The sequence below is a fragment of the Heterocephalus glaber genome, unplaced genomic scaffold (assembly GCF_053883595.1).
Source record: "Heterocephalus glaber isolate CG9 unplaced genomic scaffold, H.glaber_assembly_v1.0 deba00001509, whole genome shotgun sequence".
In the NCBI taxonomy this organism is placed as follows: domain Eukaryota; kingdom Metazoa; phylum Chordata; class Mammalia; order Rodentia; family Bathyergidae; genus Heterocephalus; species Heterocephalus glaber.
The window spans coordinates 34,312,633-34,335,221 of NW_028258325.1; the positions used below are offsets into that span (position 1 = coordinate 34,312,633).

At 41.5% G+C, this 22,589-nt stretch overlaps 1 protein-coding gene across 22 annotated transcripts in view; it reads left to right on the plus strand.

The window, feature by feature from the left end:
* Limch1 (LIM and calponin homology domains 1) overlaps positions 1-22,589 on the plus strand; it is a 329,430-nt gene that overhangs the window by 266,476 nt on the left and 40,365 nt on the right. For 9 of the 22 annotated variants that reach the window (XM_087187521.1, XM_087187514.1, XM_087187518.1 and 6 more), the window contains 5 exons: positions 7,105-7,140; positions 12,050-12,176; positions 13,566-13,723; positions 13,857-14,265; positions 17,389-17,607. In XM_087187521.1, the coding sequence (XP_087043647.1) occupies positions 7,105-7,140; positions 12,050-12,176; positions 13,566-13,723; positions 13,857-14,265; positions 17,389-17,607 (949 nt within the window). Of the gene's footprint in view, positions 1-302; positions 633-1,631; positions 1,757-1,860; positions 1,973-7,104; positions 7,141-9,565; positions 10,133-12,049; positions 12,177-13,565; positions 13,724-13,856; positions 14,266-17,388; positions 17,608-22,589 lie in introns of those variants that run through there. The other 13 variants (XM_087187515.1, XM_087187517.1, XM_087187516.1 and 10 more) reach the window with 3 other exon arrangements.

Here is a 22,589-nt window from a genome sequence, read left to right on the forward strand (position 1 = left end):
TTGAAAGGAATAGAGGGACAGGGGTATGGCTCAGTGGTAGAGTGCATGCTTAGAATACACAAAGCCCTGGGCTCAATCCCTAGCAGTAAAATGAGAGAGAGAGAGAGAGAGAGAGAGAGAGAGAGAGAGAGAGAGAGTATTTACTCACACAAGAGAATGATCATTTCTTTATAGGATTGTTTAATGGAAAAACAATTCTGCTCTAGCCATAGGAGTATTTCTTATATATCTACTTTTGTATTTTAAACCTCTCATTGCTTTGTACTAGAAATCTTTTGGAACTTATTTCTGGTTCTGACTAGGGATGGAGATGCTCAGCACATCTGTGCCCCTGAGCCTTCACCAGAAATCAATGCAGAAACTGCCATCCGTGATGACTTTGCCATCCGCAAAGCCAGTGCCTATACAAAAACTTCCAGCCCGAGGCAAAAGTTTGTGCACTTTGGGCCAGTGACAGAGATAGATCAGCAGAAATGGAGGCGGCTCAGCATTGGCATGGCTGGGCCTAGGGAGGTTGTAGAAGAAGTTGCCAATCATGACCGCAAGATTCAAACTTACTCTGTGTCCTCTGCCTCGGAGGCTACTTCCAGCTTAAAGGAAGATCAAATGCTTAATCCACAAAATAACTCCAGGTATTTTTTTTTTTTTACCTTCCTGTGCAAGGATGTTTGCATGGAAGCCACTGCTGCTTTTAAAGGATTTGCTGGGACTGGGGATGGAGCAAGTGGTAGAGTTTGTGCTTAGCATGTGCACGGCCCTGGGTTCAATCCCCAGCACCTCAAACAAAACAAAACCTACGAGTTTGCAGAAACATGTTACATAAGCCCCTAGAGTTGACATAGTTTTAGCATACTCTTCTGCCAGATAGCAGAGAAGTCGTGCTAGGAGGTAACCCTGTGGGGAAGCATGTGTGTGAGGTCAAATGGCAAGCATCCATATTGATTCTTTTGTCACAGGAATCGCTGCCTGGGGATGCCAATAATCCCCACAAATGACCCTTTTTCCCACAACTGTATTAAGCACTGTTTTATTAGTTGAAAATAGTGAATGAGCTAGATGGAATGTTTTAATGATATCACCAGTGTTTCTTCTAAAGATATATTGATTAAAAACTCCAGTTTATCTATAACTTCCCTCTTTCCTATCCCATGGTTCTTAGGTAGTTATTAGCATCATAGCTCAAATTTTAAATATTCAAGTAAAAACATTAAAAAAAGAAAGATCTTTTCCCTCCCCTAAGTTTTTCAATTACATAATAAATCTTGAGTGGAAAAAAATTGGTGAGCAAACTTAAATACAAGCACTCCAAAACACATATCCAGGGCTTCAGAGTCTGGTGGGGTTCTAATGTAAGGGTGTGGTAGGAAATACATGAGAAATACACTCTGGAGCCCTTGATGGCTGTAGGGGCCATCGCTGAGTCCATGGTGACAGGGTCATTTGGGGCTTTCTGGATTTTTCGCAGGTCCCTGCTAGAGTTCACATTCTAGTATCTTGAACCAGCCCAAAGAAAGAGAGCAGTGGAACTGTCTGTCTCTCTGAATCTTTCAGTCTCAACACTCTTTGTTGTCTCCTTTCATAATCCTTTTTCTTTTTCCTCTTGTCTCTTGTCACCCATCCTACTTGATTAGCAACAGGATTGTGAATTCTGGCTTAGTCGATTGCAAAAGAAGGGTCTTGTGGCTAGCTCCTGTGCCAGAGTCTCAGGAGGAGCAGGTCTACAGCTTGGCCAAGGGCCCAAGGAGGCCAGAACAAGGTGAGGAGCGGTGTCTCCTGCCTCCTCAGGAGGTGAAGGATAACAGGTGGGGGCGGCCCATAATGAGTTCTCTCTAGCAGTAAAGCTGTCCTCTCTGGCTCTAGTTACATCCAAACAGCTACCACAGGATGACAAAGAAGGAAATGAAGGAGTTTCTCAAAGGGATTCTGTGATGCCACCAAAGGCAGAAAGATCAGAGGCACTCAGCCAGCCCCTGTGAGCATCCTGCCTGTGTTCCATGGTGTGCTGTGTGGCCAGTGTGTTCCCAAAAAGCAGCTTAGCATCCCAGTATGCACTTGGTGACTGACGCAGCCGGGAGTAAAGTCCCTTAAAGGAATGCTCAGGATCCGAGGTCTGCTTCTGGTGCCACTCTAGGTAAAGAGCCTTTGCATGTGGCTGAGGACTGGCCAGATTTAAATCTCAGCAATCCCCAAAAGCAGAATGGGAACCTTTCCTATTTGAGTACCAGCTGCATGAGAGAAGTTCATGGAATTAGAAAGAGGATTTCCTACCCAGCTGCTGTGTGTGCCTCTGCCTCTATGGATATTCGCTTCTTTTGTCTTGATTAATGCCAATGAGTGACACTACTGAATACCTTTAGCAATAAGTGGGCTTTGACTGGCTGGACTGAATGTTGCCCTAGAGCATGTGCTCTGGCTTCTTCATGGGAGTCTTCAGGGACAGAAGAAAAGTCAGAAATGATGACAGCTCCTGCTTGGAGTGGCAATGGACTGAAAGGCCAAAGAAAGTTGACTGATTCATGAAAAGATGACATGATAACCAGGAGAATTGGGATGTCCCCAAGACCCACTGGATCCAACCCAAATCAGTTCCTTTCAGTTCTACTTGCAAAGCAGCTAGATATGGAAGAATCTGCCAATGGTCCACCTATGAATGGTCAGAGGTCAGGTTACCCTCTGCCCCTGTGGCTCTGGTTCTCTGGTTGGAGCTTTGGTACATGCTTTGAGTGTATTGTTAATTCGTTATGGTGCATCAAAGCTACTTACCTGCTATTGCTAACAGAGTGAAATGAGTTCAAATGGTCCAGTCTACCAAGAATTGTTTCTTTTTTTTTTTTTTTTTGCATACAAGCAGGTGTGGAAAGAATATTTCCATAGTGAATTTATCTGTTAAACATTCTTTCTGGTTTTCATCTTGTGGACAGAATAAATTGGAAACCCTTATTTCTTCCTGACTCACAGAAGAGAAATGGGTAAAAAGGTTGAACTGTCTTCTATTCTACTTAATTTTACTCTGATTCCAGGTCAAAATGATGAGTACCACTTATAATATTTGTAATTTAATTTTTCAACATTAGCAAACACTGATTCCCTTTTAGAGGTAAGACTTGTATGCTGTACTCTGCCTTGATTTAAAATGAAGAATAAGGAAATAATAATCCTAGGATTTGAGGTCCTATATATTGAAGCCTCTATTGTCATTTAATAAAAGTGATATATTTTTGTTTAAAGTGTGGTCTGCCTAACCCATACAGGGCAGAGGAATGGGGAGTGTTTCGCATAATTACAGCTTACTATAAAATAGTATAAAATAGTCTGTTTCTTCAAGGACCACGATAGCAGTGGGGCCAGAGGGTAGAGTAGAGAGCAGGGAGAACATTATGTGATCCCAAAAACTTTAAACCAACATTCTCTTCATTTTTATCAGCTGAATCTTATCAATGTTTTATTTTCTTCTGAATAGTAACAATAGTAGAGTCAAATTTCATTATAGCAGTTTTCAGGGTGCAGGGGTAATATTGATGCTTTACTCAGTAGGGTGCTTGGTAGCCTTTTCAAAGTACATCGACTTCCCCAGATCACCTTTTCCTGGGAATTGACAGGCGGTTGAGTGATATTTGCAAATAGGCAGCCTGATATGAGAAGAGTTAAATGGATGGATGGTACATGGTTCCCAGGCTGCTTAGGGTTGGGCAGTGACAGAGGGACTGGCAGGTCAACCTGGTCCTTCACAGTCACTTGCCTTCCAAATGTGCTTCCAAATGTAGGGTGCTTGGCCCTGGGTCAGTGGGCAACAGTTATAAGGCAGATAAGAGTGAAAAGAGAGGGCTGGGGGTGTAGCTCAGTGGTAGAGAACTTGCCTAACGTGCAAGGTCCTCAGTTCAGTCCCCAGCACCACAAAAAGAAAAGAAAACTGGATACATTCTGGGTGCATTCCTATTTGCTCCTCACACAACCTTTGAGAGTAAGAATTTCTGTCTGCGTTTTTCAGTCAGGAAACCAAGGTCAGGGTGCATGAAGCCAGGATTATAGAACCAAGATTCAGAGCAGTTGAGTGGAAAACCACTCTCTCCCAGCTCATTATCTACGCAAGTTGAGGAATCAGTAGAAGCTGGTGAGATCCCTGACACTTCCATCTATCCCTGTGTTTATGATTCTGAGTCCTCTGAATATTCAAATGGGAATGAGTTAGTTTGAGCGTAAGGAGTTCTAGTCAGATTAACTCTGACATACTTGCATAATTGAGCCAGCATATATGTTGGGCATTCGTGTTTCCCTTTCAACAATATGTACTGAGTAATTACAGTGTGCAAAGCATGGCTAGTTGCTGGGAGATAATCTTAGATGAGCAGTAAAGCCATTTTCCCCTCTCACTTCTAATTAACATAGTGCTAGTTCACATTATAGAGATATAGCATCAGCTAATTATTGATTCTGGAATTCTTTGCTAGTGCTGAAAGTTACATAAGTGTAACCAGTATTATGCATAGATTATGCCCTTTATCTTTCTACATTCTCCTACCCTCAAAATTAAACTTTATTGATGACTTCCTTTCTTTCTCTTCTTCCTTCTCCTCCCTTCCCCCTTCTCTTCCTTTTGTCCCCTTCCTTCTTCTTTCCCTCCTTCCTCCTCCTCTTCTCGTTCTCTCTCTTTCTCCTCTTTTTTCTCCTTTTCCCTCTTTTTATTCTTGTCCTTCTGCTTGTTGTTGTCCTCCTCCTTCTTCTTTCTTTTTCTTCCTCTCCTTCTCCTCCTCCTTTTCCCTTTCCTCCTTCTCTGTTTCTTCCTCCTTCTCCTCTTCTTCCTCTTTCTTTTTCTTTCTCTTCTCCTTCTAATATGATGCTTGTGCCAACCATGACAGTTTTGTACCCCGTAGCTATTTTCACACATTAGGGATTTTTTTGGTGTAACTTACCTTTACTTTTGGGTTTTCTGTAGAACAACTGAGAAGGCCACCTGAAGCCCAACCTCTGTTATCTTTTCCTTACCAGCAAAGGCAATTCTTTTTAAATCTGTGCCCTTTTACAAGTACTAAATTAGTCTGAGAGGAAATTCCTTAAGTCTGTAATTGCATCACAGTGATGATAAAAGAAGGTTATCTTTAGTAACCGTGGTATTCTTTTCGATTTTCAGGGCAGCCAATAAGTATTCAACAAATACTGAGGGCCTTCTCTTCCGGTTACTGCTCAGGGAACCCAAATGGAAAAATTCCTGCCCCATGAGACATAGATTTAAGTTTAAATCTGTATTTGTCAACAGAGGTGGAGTTGAAATGCTGTTCCTGGCTGTAGAAACAACTTAAATTCAAATATGTCCTCTATGCAACAACATAGCTGAATTTCACAAACAAAAAGTGCTAAAGAAGCCAAACCAATGAGTCATTTTATATAGGACAAAGCACTCCATACTAATCTATACGTTTATTCAGTTTGTGATAATTTATCAGATGCCTATATATTAGGTACGCTTTCTATAGGTATGTTATACTTCAATGAAATGCTAATAAAATATCTAAATAGAGACACAAAACACATAACTGTTAATAGATTATTTCTCCATTAACCACCCTTAGGAATAACTTCTCTGCTGTCTTCCAAGGATAATTTTAGAAAATACTACCCTTGAATAAATGTATGCCAGTATGTGTATCTGTTAACTTGGGGACATCTATCCAGTCTCCAGAATTAATATTGCTCATGCACTCTCTCTTGATGTGGAAGAATATATTTTTTGCCTGCTGCACTGTAGTGGTGTTTTTAGAACAGTAAGAATGTTAAGTTAAACTTTAGTGCTGCCTGAAACTATCCCCTGGAGAAACAAAATGTGTTTCACACTGCCAGAAGCAAAAGTAAAACGTTCACAAACCTTTTCCTTGTCTCACTTTGGGCCAACAGAGATTTTTGTGTTTTGCTCAGATATTGTCGCCTTTAAGTCAGTGAAATAATTATCAATAAATGTAAACGGTTCTAAAATGTTTAAGAGAGACATTGTGTGCGTGTGTGTGTGTGCGTGCGCATCTATGCATTCTGAGGTGTTTCTTCTTATATGTATAGGAAAAGACCTTCAGAAATTATTGTTTTCCCTATAAACTATTATGATTCTGAGCATGGGGACCAGATAATGTTTTGCTGACAACTCCAAGATGTAATTTACTGGAAACTGGAAGCAGGACATATTTTATTTACTGCAATTACTCTTTGTCCACTATCAGAATGTAGAAGTGAGGAACATTTCAGGGTCTGGTTACAGATTGACCCTTAAAATTCACCTTTGCTAATGCAATGATCATTAACCAGAGTTGCTTTTTTAAAAAATATGCTTAAAATATGTCCTTGTAACTGTACTGTTCCAATTTTTTGTCTAGCTTGATCTTTTTCTTTGCTTTATCAGACACATTTAGACTTAATATGACTGCACCATAGACGATACAATTTTAGAGATCTAAATTCTCAGAAGAATATAAAAGACTGAAAAAAACAGTTTTTGAAGTTATGGAATATCATTCAAGTCTGGTTTTGATTAAGGCTACCAGTTTTCTAGGAATTGTGGTTTTCGTCAAATGCATGCGGAAGGCACTGATTGGGGCTCTGGCTGGAGCTCTGGTTTGCTTTCAGAAAACTGCAGAAATACTCTTTGATGTCACTTGTGCAAATGCATTAACACATCAGCATAGGGGCGGTGAGGGTGTGCTTAAGCATTGGGCATCCATTACAGCCCATTACTACCAAATACAAAGGCAGGAGCAGGTTAACTCTTCGTGAATGAACATAATTCACATTTGTGTGCTCTGCTGCCTTCTCTAAACATTGCAGATTATACCTTGGCCTCTCTTGTGTTTATACTGAAAAGAGTCTTTGTGGGTTACATGGAATTATTTTCATTTCTCTTTTAGGCTTTAATACAAATTTCACATCCTTTAGAAATATTAAGACTTTTCTTTGATTTTCAGCAGCTAATGAATATTGCTAATTGTATAACTCTTCTCTTCCAGTGTGATCAGTGGAAAGGTTTGGCACACATATATTTTCCCCAGCATTTTTCATTTCCAGCTTGATTACAGCATTAACTTTCTGTTTGCCAGTCCTCTAATTTTGTATTTGGTCTTGTAGATACGGTTCAAGAACTCCTGTGTCAGATGACGCAGAGTAAGTGGTCTTGTATTCATAGGATTACATTAATTACTAGCCTAAACTGCATGCTTTCAGTACTCACCACTAATTGAAATGCAGCTGATGCCACAGTGAGCTGAATGGCTAGCTGACTTGTGCAGCAAGGCACTTGAACTTGGAATGCACAACATATGTTCTGTGCAGGGAAGATGAATGAAAAAGCAACTTAAGCGTGATTCTAATATGCAGCTGCTGCTTCAAACTTACCATTTGCTTCTCATAGACTGCGCATGTTAAAGTTGTTCTTGTTATGGTTTAGACGTCGGTACCCCTCCTGAGCCACAGAATTATTGAAAGGGTGTTCAGAGTTGTGCATTTAATTTCTGATATGTTGGAGCTTAGAGTTAACAATGAAGTAGTCATTGCCATAGTCACATTTTTTCAAACTAAGAAAATAAACCTTAAACCACTAATTGTGAATTCAGAAGCCCAAGTTCCTCCCAGGTTGGAATCATATAAACTGTGGGATGCTTGAGGCCAAAACATTGGAGTTTTGTTCAAGTTCCTTGGCATAGCAAGGGGTCAAGGATGTAAAACATGACTTGCGCTTCCTCTCCTGGCTACTTACTATTCACTCCTCTCCTCTCATAGATTTATTCTCAGCCTTGCACTCATATCCAAATTCCACACCTCTCCTATGTGACCACATTAAATCTGCTTTAAAAATGGATTTCCCATGTGCAGATCATTCTGCAACTGACATACAAACCAAAAGTTTTCTTTGGAGAATATTAGCCTTCTCAGATTTGAGTAATTTGTGTGTTAAGGAACTGGGTTAGTAATTAATCCCAATTTCAGTAGAATGCTGAGCCTGACATCTTTCTTCTCTGCAAAAGGTTTTGTGTCCTGGTGGGAGGCTGAGCCATTGGAAGAATGACACCAGCCTTCTTTTTGCCTGTCCTTTATATCTGAGCCATGGTTTTAGGTCACAGAGGGAGGTGCTTATATAAAAGGATGTAGAATCCACAAACACTGTTTCCACTGAGGATATGAATTTAGACCCGCCAAATTAAGTATTTTCACATTGTGCTTTTTCCATGCCACATTCAAGATGGCAGCTTACTTTGGTCTCCTGGCCCCACGCAGTCAGGCTCCATTGCCAAGTTTCAGTGAATGATCTCCGGCTGTTAGTTATCTACATACAGTGAGCTCACATCTCAAAACCAAATTCAGCTGGAGCTTGAATGACTGCTCAGAGTTAAGTAGTTTGTAAAATTGAGCCCTGGTTATTCCTTTTAAAACCTACACTGGCAATATTTAACACTCACTGAGAGGAGGATTGTATGAGATTGATAGACAAAACACTACTTTGATTTGGTGAGCAAAAACATTTTGATAGAATGGATTTATTCCTCATCAGCGCAGAGCTGCTGTGCAATCTGACTAAAATAGATCTCTGAGAAACCCTACGTGGTGGAAAAAAGGAAGCTACAGTGAAGAGCGTTTGAATTTGGCGTGCATGTGAAAATGAAACCTCACCTCAGCAAACACAGTTTTAAAAAAATGTGTGTGTGTGTGGTGGGGGGAGAGGCTCCTTTCTCCCCTCTAAGTTTACAAAAACCAGCCCTGTGGACCAAGAAGAGTTAAAGGAACTTCTTTCCCAGAGGTCTTATCTGGGAATATCCGAAGTACACAATTTCCTGCTTGCAGTAGACATAACTTATATGAAGCCAAGTGGGGAGCAAAATGAAAAGCTGTTATCAGGAGTTAATTTATTAAATAGAGATGTGTGTACTATTTTTAGTTTATTTCTCCACTCTCTTCCTTTTTTTTCAAAATCTTTAAAGGCAATTATTGTCACTGGCTATATTTATTAATAATTGACACATTCTTCACTTTGAAGAATTTTACAGCCCAATCAAAAAAAGATGTGCCTTTGAAGGAGAATATAGGTCAAGGGCAGACCTACCACACAGGCAGACAGAAATTTCCGTTCCTGGCCAGCCAAAAATGTCCCTGTGGATTTCACTTCACCTTCTTGCCCTTCCTTGACTTGTGCATTCTTCCTCAGCCAACATTCTCCCTACCAAAGAGTCTGCACCTTGGTACAGCTAGAGGCCATTTTGTTCTGAATTCCCTTCCTTTACACTTGGCACAGAAACAATTTCCAAGTGTCCTTTGAGGAAATTTGATCTCATCCCTCAAAAATGGTACCCTACCCCCAAGAGAGTCCTGAGTTCTTGTCCCAGCAGCCCAGGGGCATAGGTGTTGGTCCTGAGAAGCACAGGGTTAGTCTAATTCACACTAGAGTACTCTGGAAGCTGGGCTCGCAGATCTCCCTCACACTCACCCCATCGCCAGACCCATGCTTCTTCATTTGAGAGGCTGAGTCCAACCTCTGAATCAGAGGACATTTCTAAATGGTGATTCAGCTCATTTTCATCAAGTATTGTCAATTCTCAACTTTCTCAGTTCCTCATTTTTGAGAGGACATACAGATATCACATAGTTTTGTTATTTATTTTTTGGCCTGTTTGCTGATACTTCTTTTTTAAAAATTTGGGGGAAAAAATAATACTTCCTGATATAGGAGAGGGCAAACAAGAGTTTCTCTTTTTTCTTTTTAACCAGCATTTGGCCTCATTTGGGCTGAGGTAATGAGAGCTTCACAGAAAGGCAGTTCTGAGGGCCTGCTCCTGGCTCTCCATGCCCTTTTAGGAGAGAGCCAAGTCTCGGATCTTGGAGAAGGCTGCCATTCCCATCCAGGGATTTCAGAAGAAGACTTGGCTCCATGGCTGATTACTGTGGCCTAAAGCAAAATGCTGGCCTTTAGGAATTATAGATGGCAAAGTTGAAGGAGAGGACCTTTTTCTCCCACAATCTGCCCGATACTTGGATTATATAAGGATCTTCTAATCTTGGTGGCTCTGAGCTGTTTGGTGGCTCAGAAAGGTTTATACCTTCTAAGGTCTTAGCAGAGATTGTAAATTCCCTTAAAACATAAGTGACTGGATTTGCTATTTTAAAGGTAAGGTTTTTTGTTTTTCTCTTTTAACTGTGTGAGGAAGAGTAGGATAGATTTTGACCTCCTCTGGAAGGCCTGCTTAGGTGAACATGGGTTTGACTTTTCTACCCAACCCTGTAAATTCGTAAGTCTTTCTTAAACAACATTAGTAAGTAGTATAAAATAGGTGAGAAATCATAGGTCTTCTTCCCTTTTGAGGACCACAGTTTATTTTTGTTGGAAGGCACAGCTGCTGGAATCAACGCTACCTACCGAGTAGGTGGCGGCAGCTTCGCATGGTGCCAATAGAAGGCTCAGATAAAAATCCATCTGTACAACTAGATTGTTAGAATGCTCTTGGGAAAGAATGATTACAAGGACAATCTTTTCTTTTTAGTTCTCTGAAGTCAGACTTAAATTGTAAGACATCTAGAGGGAGAGGAGATATAAGGACCATTCATGCAGATTTGTTCTGAATGGGTTGAAGTGAGGGGGAGCAGGCATTGCCTGGGGGGGGGGGGGTTGTGGTCTCCATGCAGAGCTGTCTGCCAAAGAGCCTGTTGCACCCAGCCCCACTGCTGCTGCTCAGTGTCTGCCCGTGGGGCAGCGATGCAGACATCACCAGTGATGTCTGGAATTAGCTGCTGTCTAAGTGCATGGCTGCTTTTTTTCTCTCTCTGTCTCTGTTAAGCTGGCTTCAAAAATAGACTATTGCTAAAAAAAAAAAAAAAAAGACTATTGCTGCTTTCTGTACCTAGTGGCTAACAGTAAACTTTTAAAGGGCCTCCATTTCTTGAGTTTTGGACTGTGTAACCCACTTGGTCCCAGAGCTAGTAGAAAGAAGGAAGGAAAGTGAAGGAAAGGATGGAAGGGCGGGGGGGGGGGGGGGACACGAGGGAGGGAGAGAGAGGAGAAAAGAAAGGGGAAGATTTTTGTGCTTTGGTTTCTATTTCTGTATTCATGTTGCTGCCTCAGCTCTTGCTGTAACAGAGGTCTACGCAAGCATCTCTCGTCTTATTCAACATTTAATAAGCTCCTATAGAATATTAATTGCATGCACAACCTAAGATTTTTTTAAAAATTGCTTTCCCTATCTTTTTAATTTTTTTATTTTTGGTACCAGGGATAGAACTTGGGACCTTGTGCTTGCAAGGCAGGCAGTGGTACCACTGAGCTAAATCCCTGGCCCTATCTTTTTTATTTTAAAAGAGTAAATTTGGAGGTGTCTTGGCAAAAATAAATTAAAATGATTAGTATCTTAAGACATGGATTATATGCTGATTTATATATTTTATTCCTTACTCTTTACTATAAATACCTTATTTTCTTGATTCCCAGATACCTTCAAAGGTACTATCAGTGACCGTTTTACAGGAAATAAAGAGGAATAACTACATCAAACATACACATAATCAATTGTACCATTCGATATAATCCAATAGTTAGTGGATGCATCTAAAACTCAAAGGACAAAATATGGAACAGTAGGTGTCCTAAGCCTGAGGCCCTATATTGGAATATTGGAAAATTACAGAAATCGCCTTCGTTCGTGTAGGAAGCATTTAAGCCAACTCTTTTTACAAAGAAACATTTACTGCAATAAAGTTCCACTTCGTGGAACACTGTCGCCCCACACACAAATTCTCCCCCAAGCTCTATACCTTTTAATTCTTATTTTAAAATAATTTCTATAGGAGAGGAGCCCAGAACTTCGAATACCTTTCCGAGTTCTTCTTTGGCACCAATATATAAAATGACCCCGTGCAGTGCCATCTCCGAAGACAAAGGCACACTGGCTTCTGCAGCAGCAGCTAGGGCTGCAAGAGGAGGGAGGGAGGCCGGCCGCTTCCAGCGCGGTGGCGCCCCCAGGCGGCGGAGCGCGCGCGGAGCAGGGCCGGGCGCTGATCTTGCTCGCTTTTTGTTTTTGCTCTGGGCGCTCAGGAGCACGAGTATGTTTGACATGCGGTGCGAGGAGGAGGCCACGGTGCTGCCGCACAGCAGGGCCCGCCAGGAGCAGCTGCAGCTGATAAATAACCAGCTGAGGGAAGAGGACGACAAGTGGCAAGATGTGAGTTTCGGCCAAGGCCGCGCGCGCGGGCAGCGGGGTGGCGACTCCCAGCCCCAAACTCGGCCCGGTGGGTGGACTTGGGCTCGAGAGCGCGACGGGGAAGGAATCCCACCTGGGACACGGTAAAGGCGATAGGAGCAACGTGAGGGTGACGAGGGAACCCTTCCCAAAAGCTTGACCACCAGGAGGGAGGCACGAGAGGCAGGCGACCGGAGTGGGTCACAGAATTAAGGATGCAGTCTTTTGAGATTCTGTGTTTGAGGAAGAGGAGGACGGTGGTGGTAACCTCACAACTGCCAGCCCTGAAGCTGTACTGTACTGCATGGTGTTCCAAGTGCTTTGCCTGTGGTCACTCATTCACTGCTCTTAGTAACCCAGTGAAGTGGCACCTGTCACGATCCCTGATGCCACACTCAAGTTCCATTCCAGTGAAGTCACTTGCCCAGAGTCACACAGCACAAGTCATGGAGCCAGGATTTGAAACAGGGAGGAAGGGTGGAAAAGGCTGCTGGGGGCTTTGAGATCATTGTGTGCTGAGAGCAAAGAGCTAGCGCCTGGGAAACTGCTTGAAGTTAGGGATTCGGGCTGGCAGAGTGGATCATTTAATAATTAGGAGGATTATTTAATCCTCCTACTCTGAGGTAGCTATTGTGAACTTGACACTACCATTAGTCAAAATAGTTAACCTCTCCAGGGTTGATAAAATACAATCGTAACAAGTTGTCTACAACATATTGAGTGCTCATTGTGCCTGGCATTATCGCATTTAAACCTCCAGACTTATTAGCAGAGGTGTTGTTTATCATCCCCACTTCAGAGGTGAGAAATCTGAGGAAGAGAGGCTAAGAAACACTCCTGAGTTTCCAGGGCAAGGAAAAGACAGTGCAGAGTTATTTCCCACAGCTGCATTCTCATACATCTGACCCCAGAATCCTCACTGCTCACATTGTGCTATAACTACCTGTCCAATTTGTGGTGAAGTTGTTCTAAAGATCACATGAATTAATGGGTCTATAAGATCCTGGGTGTTTTCTGCCTTTACTTCTAAGAGATTTATAATGCTGAGATTATGAATAGAAGAAAATGAAGTTTCCTACAATTGCCTTGTGAAGCAGTTCTCTAAAATTTGGCAAGAGACATAAAATTTGATTGCATATTTCACACTGCCATGTTTAAAAAAAAATACTGCCCTGCTATATCTTATGTGGATAATATTTGAAAATTTCCTGCCTTTGAGGCATCCCATGTTAACCAGAGTTACACTGGATTGTATGGCAATGCCCTGGCATCATGCCTCCATCCCTCCTCGGGGTTCACTAAGCTCCAAATCATAGAAATGGAATAATGTGCAAGCTGAAGAACATTCTGTCCATGTCCTCCTCCCCCCAGGATCTGGCTCGATGGAAGAATCGGAGAAGAAGTGCTTCTCAGGACTTAATCAAGAAAGAGGAAGAAAGGAAAAAAATGGAGAAGTTATTGGCTGGAGAAGATGGGAAAAGTGAACGAAGAAAAAGTATCAAAACCTACAGAGAAATCGTTCAAGAAAAGTGGGTCCTTTCTGTTGTTTGTAATGTATAATATCTAGATGTGCTTTTCCTTACAAATGTTGGTTATCACAGAAGCTCTAATGCCATATCTTACACTCTTGTTTTAACCTTATCATTGCTCCCCATCCTCTAGGGAACGGAGAGAGAGAGAGTTGCATGAGGCGTATAAGAATGCGAGGTCCCGGGAGGAGGCAGAGGGGATACTTCAGCAGTACATCGAAAGGTTCACCATCAGTGAGGCTGTCCTTGAACGCTTGGAGATGCCAAAAATTCTGGAAAGAAGCCATTCAACAGAGCCAAACTTATCCTCCTTCCTGAAAGACCCCAACCCCATGAAGTATCTGCGGCAACAGTCACTGCCTCCACCCAAATTCACTGCCACTGTTGAAACCACCATTGCTCGTGCCAGTGGTCTGGATACCAGCGTGTCAGCAGGCAGTGGGTCTCCAAGCAAAACTGTCACTCCCAAAGCAGTGCCTATGCTGACCCCCAAGCCTTACTCCCATCCCAAAAACTCTCAAGAGGTTCTGAAGACCTTTAAGGTAGGAGGAGTTCTTTAAGAGTAGAACCAAAACTGAATTCCAGGTGATCAATGGAAAGAAGCATCCTGGCTCAAGAAAATGCATTTATTTTTACCAAACAAAAACCAAATATGCTAACATTTGTAATCGTTCATTTTCGGGTCCCTGGAGATTTGGTCTGTAAATACTCAAGAGACAGATTATCCTTAGTCACTGTTCTTAATACCACTGGACCCCAGTGTGATGACACTGAGTCATCTCCACCAGCAAGGTCAGTTTCCTAGTTTGACATAATGGCATGGTCTCTGTACAGTAGTGGGGAGAAACCCTACTTTAGTGACACCCTAGTATTCTGCTCTCTGGAGATATGGCAAATTCCTCAAAACAAACTTCTAAGTACTTTTGTGTTTAATAGAAATACATACAGCTACATCTCTTTTTGGAAGAAATTGACGTCATATCCAAAAAGGTGTTACGACTGGAAAAAAATACAAGGAACACATGGGAACATAGGATTGCTTGGGCCTCAGATGGGAACCAAGGTTTTTCTCTTAAGTAGAAACAGAATGGCTTGTTTTACCAGCAAATATGTAAAAATAATGTTCCAGAATCAAAGAACCTTTGACAACAAAACATCTTTTCACATCCTCACATTCCAGTATTTTCTCTCCTGTGGTGAGGAAACACTCATCCTTTGTCTTAAGCTCTTTTGACTTCAAAGAGAAATCAATTTTCATTGTCCTTGCAGATCACACGAGTTTATAATAGAAGAGAAAGGTGAAATTCATCTTTTTAGATGTGACAGTTATGACTGTAAGAAGTTTATGTAGCTCAACTAATAGAGCAGTGTGATGCTATATATCTTCCTTAGTGAATTTCACAGGGAATCAAACAATACTTTCTGACTTTTGCTTGAATAATTCTGAATGGATCTTAAAAACCTGTCCCTTAAGCTTTGATAGGATTGAAAAAATGTTCCAGCTGTCTCATCTGGATTGAATTGCAATGTTTATCCCTGTCAGGGAAGGGGCTGTGTCTTTACTAATCACAGCTTCATTCTAAGAGCCTGGCATTTGTTCCAAGGACATGGTAGGCATTGCATTTAGTGAATAAACAAATGGATTTTTCCTGAGAAGATGAGCTATGGACTCATGCACACACGTATATGCATACATAATATGCTCAGTGGTCTACCTTAGTATTTAACTACTTTCTTTACCAATGAGTGGTCTAGGACATCCCACCAAGGAAAATTTTATGTTGAGGTGGCCCTGAACAGGGTAGGAGGTGCCTGTATTTAATTGAGTGTCTAAGGCATCTGATCATATCATGTAGACATCCACTTTCCTTCTTTTATGTGAACAGTGCAGTGTGATCATTTATACAGAAGAGCTGTGGTTGATGACTTTATGATAAAACCCAGACTCAAGAAACCTCTGTCCTTCTCCATGGGACTAGATAGTGTAGAGGCCCCAGGAGATCACCCATGGGAGGAGAGGTGTTAGGAACTTGAGTAGAGATCTTCTTAGAGCTGGAGTTCCCTCTTGCCCAGTGGTTGTCTCCTGGACTCATCACTGGCCTTGGTGGCTATCACTTCGATTGATAGCCTATAGCTCCATCACTGGTGAGTGAATGGCCAGCTGTGGTCAAAGGTAATAGGTAAATAAGACAGTAGTTACCAGGAAATAGCAGCAAAGGAAGCTGAGGGAAGAGCATGCGTGTGTGTGTTCCTTGGGGCAAGGGGAAGGCAGTAGACACTGTACAGGCCAGTTATTTCACCAGTACAACAGAATTAAAAGTAAAGGAAGTGCTGGGCATGGAGGTTCATGACTGTAGTCCGAGCAGCTTGGAGGCTGAGGCAGGAGGAGTGCTTGAACCTGAGAATTCGAGACCAGCCTGGACAATATAGGAAGACCCCCCATCTCAAAATAAAATAAAATAAATTATCTATAGTGTATTTTTTAAAAAGTTTAAGCCAGTAGTTTTCAAAAAAAGAGTTGCCACCAGTTGCTACATTATTAAGTCAATTTAGTGGTTCACAATCAGCATTTTTTTAATGAAGTAGAATAGAATATTATAGAAAACAGCCTAGTGACCACACACAATAAAGGTATATATTGCCTTGGGAAACTTCTGTTTTAGGAATGTGTGCTGAGTTGTGATTTTAAAAGTTCTATGGGTAACAAGTAACAGAGTATGAAAAGCCAGTTGGCACAAGATAAATAAATGATAGTGGATTCCTAGGCTTCCATTATTTCTTTCAAAAGATATTAAATGGCACAATAATAGATAATATTTAAGTTCCTAACATGTCAGATTCTGTTCTAAACTCTCAACATATATTAACTCCCAGTAAGAAAAACAATCCCCAGAACAGCACTATGAAGAAAATATGGTTAAGTTAAATTTTGCGTTTGAACACAAAGGAAAGCAAAGCCTGCTGGAGATCATATGGCTGCTAAGTGCTAGAGTTAGGATTCGATCTTAAGTCAGCTCATGGCAGAGTTTGCTCTTGTAATCACTGCACAGTCTGCCTCACCCTTCAAGCAGAATTTTTTGTATGCCTAACCAGGCTAACCACTCTCTGCTCCTCCTGCCTTTCTCTCACCGCCTTCCCTAGACCTGAGTAAAAAACAAAAATATTTTGATGTGCATGCCTTTTATTCTTGAAGAAACTGGGGTTATAAAATTAACTAGAAAAGGGGATTTATTGTGACATGGCATAGTATCATCAGATCCCCTGCCTTCCAAGCGAGCTTCAAAGACAGCCCCATTCCCCCCTCTACCAGCACATGGTAAAGTCCAAATTGTGGAAGAGCAGTTAGAACTAAAATGAAAAATTATGGCAACCTAAATATGTGGCATGTATTTGTGTTTAAGATTTCTTGTTTTTCTATACTTAAAAATAAAAGCACACCATAAACCAGGTGAACATAAAGTATCATCTAACAGTAATGTGGCCTTTTAAAGATGGCATTTATAGAAGCTCTGACTTCTATACCCATGAAAACATTTGAGAGACCTCATTCTTTGTTGGACTATGATTATTTAACAGTAATTCTCTAGGGTAAATATGGATGTGTTACTTTGTCACTGTCTTTGGTTGTAGAATAGCATGTTTTTTGTTCATTCTGGCTTGTACAGGTAGATGGGAAAGTCAGCATGAATGGAGAGACAGTCCATGGAGATGAGGAGGAAAAAGAAAAAGAGAATTCTGCAGTGGTGCCTGGCCCCTCCTTAACCAAATCCCAGATGTTTGAAGGGGTGGCCAGAGTGCACGGGTCCCCAGTGGAGGTGAAACAGGACAAGAACAGCATTGAGATCAACATCAAGAAGCCAAATTCTCTTCCCCAGGAACTGACAGTAAGAACCAAATTTTTCCCCCTCTTTGGAATAATTGTATCATGGAAGGATATAGTTTTAAAAATAAGTAGGCTAAGGCGGGGATTTAGCTTAGTGGTTCCACCACCTGCCTCGCAAGTGCAAGGACCCGAGTTAGATCCCCGGTACCAAAACAAAACAAAAAAATAAGTAGGTTGTGCCAATGATCCAACCTTCTGTTTGGGAATATTAGTTTGCTAGAGCTTCCATAACAAAGGACCACACACTAAATGGCTAAACAAAAGAATTAATTATTTCTCTGTCCTAATGGCTAGACATCTAAAGCAAGGTGTTGGCAGGGTGGGTTCCTTCTGTTGGCTGGGAGGGAGAATCTGTGCCTTGCCTCTCTCCTAGCTGCTGGCAATCCTGACATTTCATGGCGGGTAGCTGTGTCGTCCTGATCTCTAGCTTCATCATCCCTGTACGCGTGTCTATAGGCAGAATTTCCCTTTTCTAACGACCCCACTCCAGGATGACCTTATCTTAACTAATGACATCTGCAGCAACCCTATTTCCAAATAAGTTCATATTCTGACATATTAGGGACTTTGGGGAGACAAGTCAAACCATAACAATGGGATGTAGTCAAAGATAATGTATTTTGTGAACAAAAACCAACTTTTTCTTATTTTCATATTGTTAGTTTCTGGTGTTACAGAAAAATGAATCTTTACAATGCTTTTTTCTTTTGGTTTGGTCAAGACCTCATTAGACTTGGCAATACAATTTGAAAATAACTGGTACTAACAGAACCTGACTTTCCATCTTTGATGATATGTATTAAAGGGGTTTTTTCTTACTAGTCAAAAAACCAAAATTCATTAGAAGGAAAACTAATTTTTTTAGCTTTTTAAATTCAGAGTAACTTAATTAAAGGATATTACCAAGTTGAGAAAGGAAAGGTAGCTCAAGAACAGAGAAAAGAGAATTCTAACATAACATCCAGAACTTTGGGGTAGGAAACATCATTGGGATGATTACACTTTCTTGGATTTCTCACCAGAAATATTCATGCTGGTTCGTTGATCAACACAGCCCAGCTTCTGGAGTGCAGGCTGGACTCTGTTCAACCTTACTTGTCCTCAATAGAGGCCAAGTTTCTGCTGTTTTAATTTCTAGCATTTGGGTGTGTATTTTGAGTAAAGAAAGGGGAAAGATGTTGAGATTTCTTCTCCAGCACTTTGAATAATTTGGTCCATAAGGAGAATTGTCATTCATTTCCAGAGCTGAATGTTAGGTGACCCAGCTAGCTAAAACCCACCCAGTGAACAAGTCAGTATTTTTCTTATCTCTGGGTTTGTTATTTGAAGAATAAAATTGTGGTTTTTAGAGGAGTTAAGAGGATGTAATCTTCCTCACAGTGCCCAATGCTCTATGAAAGAAAGTCAAATGGAAAGAGAGCCAAATTCCTTACTACCATAGCATGTTTCCTGGTCTCCAGAAGCAATGTTTTATGCTCCAGGCAAATGCCGGGTCTCTTCCCCTAAACCATAATTTTACTTTTCATTTTCATAAATCTGACTACCTCTGAAGAGTTCTTACAGATTGCCATGAGATATTGAATATTGAGTTCTGCTAACAGTAACTTAATTGGTGCAATAAACATTAACTTCTGCTCTTAAATTTAAACTAGAAGTCACCTAAATTAATTAGACATTACAGGGGTAGAATTGCTTTTCTAAGACAGTAGTAATTATGGGTTTTTTTTCATTTTTACCATACTTCCTCATGAGCATTTTCAAATTCTCTTCATTAAAAAGATTCTACCAAGCATGGCGATGCTCACTTGTAATCCCAGCTGCTCAGGAGGCAAAGACAGGAGCATCCCAAATCCAAGGCCAGCCTGGACAACTTAGGAACACTCTGTCTCAAAACAAAATTCAAAAATTCCTGGAAATATAGTTCAGTGGTAGAGTGCTTGTTTAGCATGCACAAAGCCCTGGGTTCAATTCCTAGGACTGAAGGGGGAAAAAAAGATTTCATAGTGAGTATATATCACCCAAAATATCTTAAGAAAAGTAGGTGCTGAGGATTTAGCTCAGTGGTTCCACCACCTGCCTCACAAATGCAAGGCCCTGAGTTCAATCCCCAGTACCACCACCCCCAAAAAGCAAAATTCCATGATCTGAAAGGATTTCTATTAATTTCAGAAGTTTACACACACACTATCACAAGGAGTACTCCAAACCAAAGATAGCCATTTAGACATTCTCCCTGAGAACTAGGACAGGCAGCTTCAGGATGCCAGCCTAAGCTCATGGAAAAGCCCAGGAGTCCCATCTCCTGTGAATTTATTCCTTGGAACAGTTGCCAGGTTCACAGTCTTCTGTAGTTCAGTAAACCGTAATGGGAACTGCAGTAGCTCTTCTGTCCTTGTCTTTAATACTTGGGGCTCTTAAACTAATGATGGAAGGAGCTATTATATTATTTATTGGGTTGGTAGCTCTCTCCATCTATCAGACCAGAAGCAAAGTTATTAGCTATGCTCTGTGGAACTTTGGTCGTTACTGAAGGACTTCATACATGCAGTTTAAGACACCCAAAGTTTCCCACTCACAGGAGCTTATCCCAAGAGTCATTTTAAAGAAATCACTTTTCCAGTAACCTACTGCTCAATTTACTTCCTTCTCCCTTATTCCAAGAAAAGAATTCCTTGACCATGCTGCAGCCAGTGTATTCCTATTGAAAAAGTGGAATGCATTGGTTATGGCAGATGTGTGGTGGCCAGCTTGAAATGAGAGGCTATACTTAAGAGCCTCCCAGGGAAGGATACCAGCATGGACTTGACTTTCTATTTCTAACTCATGTACCCAATTCCATGCAGCTGTCAAAGGAATAGTGTTCTTCTTTTTAAATAGTGCCTTTCTTCCAAAAACTGCATTCCCAACTGATACACTCTCTACAGAGGAGTAGTGTCACTCACAACTAAAATGTCACAATTTCTCTAGGGCGAGCTGGAACTGTTCAAAGGGCACAGCAGAACAGGAGGCAGGAGGATTAATTCAGAACTTGAGGCAGAGTGACCCAGAAGGCAGGCATGACACCTCCCGTGGGGCAGGGGGAGGTAGCAGTGTCAGCCTCTTGGGCTGGCAGGAGCACTTTTCTATGACATTATGTCATCCCGTTAGTTCCCTTCTACCTCACCTTTCTCATTTGACACTCTTGGGACCATGACTCTCTTCTGGTAGAAATAAATCCTATTTATATTGGGATTTTGTTTTTTAATATTTTGTATCTACCCATCATTCTTGCTGCCCCACCTCTAAGGTGATCAGATTGTGACAGCAGCTACCCTGAAGATGGGTGGCTGCCAAGTATGATAAGTGCCTGCTCATAACTGATAGGTTTGCCCTATTTTCTCTGAAATAGATTTTAGAAAGTTATAAACTCGCTGACAAGAAAAAGTCTCATAAAGCAACTGGAAAAGTATCTAAAGCAATATATAATTAAATAGATTATAGAGTAAGGAGGCCAGAGGGAAGTAATAGATTGCAAGCACGGTTAAGATCATTATAGTTCGGGTGTGGTCTGGGATGGTGTATGGGATGTAGGTTTTGAATCTTGACCTTAAGTGTAGGATTTGCATGGGAATGGGGACAGGGAAGCAGGCAATTCCACTTGTTGGGAATAGCAGGATCAGAGGCATGGGCTGTAGTCAGGCACCGAGGAGGGGACCCCAGGAGGGATGTGATGTGATGCTAGTGACTCGATGCTGTACACTCCAGGTAGGAGGTTCGGTCCCCTCCCTCCCAGTTATCCATGAGATAGTTCAGAGTGCTTGTTCATTTCACCCTGTAAAAATCTAACACTTTTCTTTGCATTTCATCATAGACTTTTGTTAGAAAATTATGTCACACCACAAACGCAGAATTCTAGAATACAGGATTGGGAAAGAATTCTGAAGTTCTTCTAATCTGAGGACTTATCTGTCTTGTGTTTAAGTAGACTACAGAAAGAAATTTGTGTCTCCCTCAAAGCTTTCCTCTGTTTCCTTGGTTCCCTGTCAGTTATATTTGTATCGGAATCTCTTCTTTACTCAATAGTATGAAAATGATCCTTTCCTGAAGTACCCGAAGCACTCCATGCACTAAGTCAAAGATCAAACTCCACGTGAACAAGTGAAGTTTTTTGAGGCTCAATTTGTGTTTAGTCACTTTCTCATCACTGAGACACTATACCCAACACCCACAGCTTAAAGGAGGAGTTTATTTTGGCTCACATTTCAGAAGTTTCAGTCCGCGTTCAGCATGCTTAAACACAAAAACAGCGTGGTGGAAGGGCCTGAGCAGAGAAAAGCTCTTCCTGTTCTGGCAGCCAGGAAGCAGAGAGAGAAGAGAGAAGCTGAGAAAAAAGATTATACCCCCTCCAGGTCACAGCCCCAGGGACCCGCCTCTTCCGCCCAGACCTCGCCTCCTAACAGGAAGTCAGCTGTATCATCCCAAGATTCAGTCACCTTCCAAATACCCTGCCTCTAAGTGCACGAGGCCTTTGGAGGACATCTTGATCTAAACCCTGACATTGATGTCAAGGTGGCTCACAGACCACAGGTGCCCCTAAATTATTTTTAAGATTGTCATCCAAAAATTGGAAGAAAAAGGTTATAATATATATTTTTAAGGATCCCAAAATGGTGATACAGTTTTTTTTAATTAAAGTAAGATCATCAGAATTACCGTATGGAACGATATAAATTTCATATGAATGAGATGGATCTTGTCATCTTCCTGCTCCATTTGTCAGTTGTCCCAGTTACACTTCTCTATCCCAGTTGTAATTCTCTGAAAAACATTCAGATGTGAAGAGCTTTCTCCATAAGACAACTGCCTTTGCAGACACTCACATGATCCTTCCTGCAGCTTTTTCTGCTTCTGCTGTTGTTCACTCCTTCCCAGCTCTGTCTTCCTCCTGCCACTGAGGTTCCCAAGCCTCCCCTAGACAGTGACCCAGCTGTGACTCCATTCCAT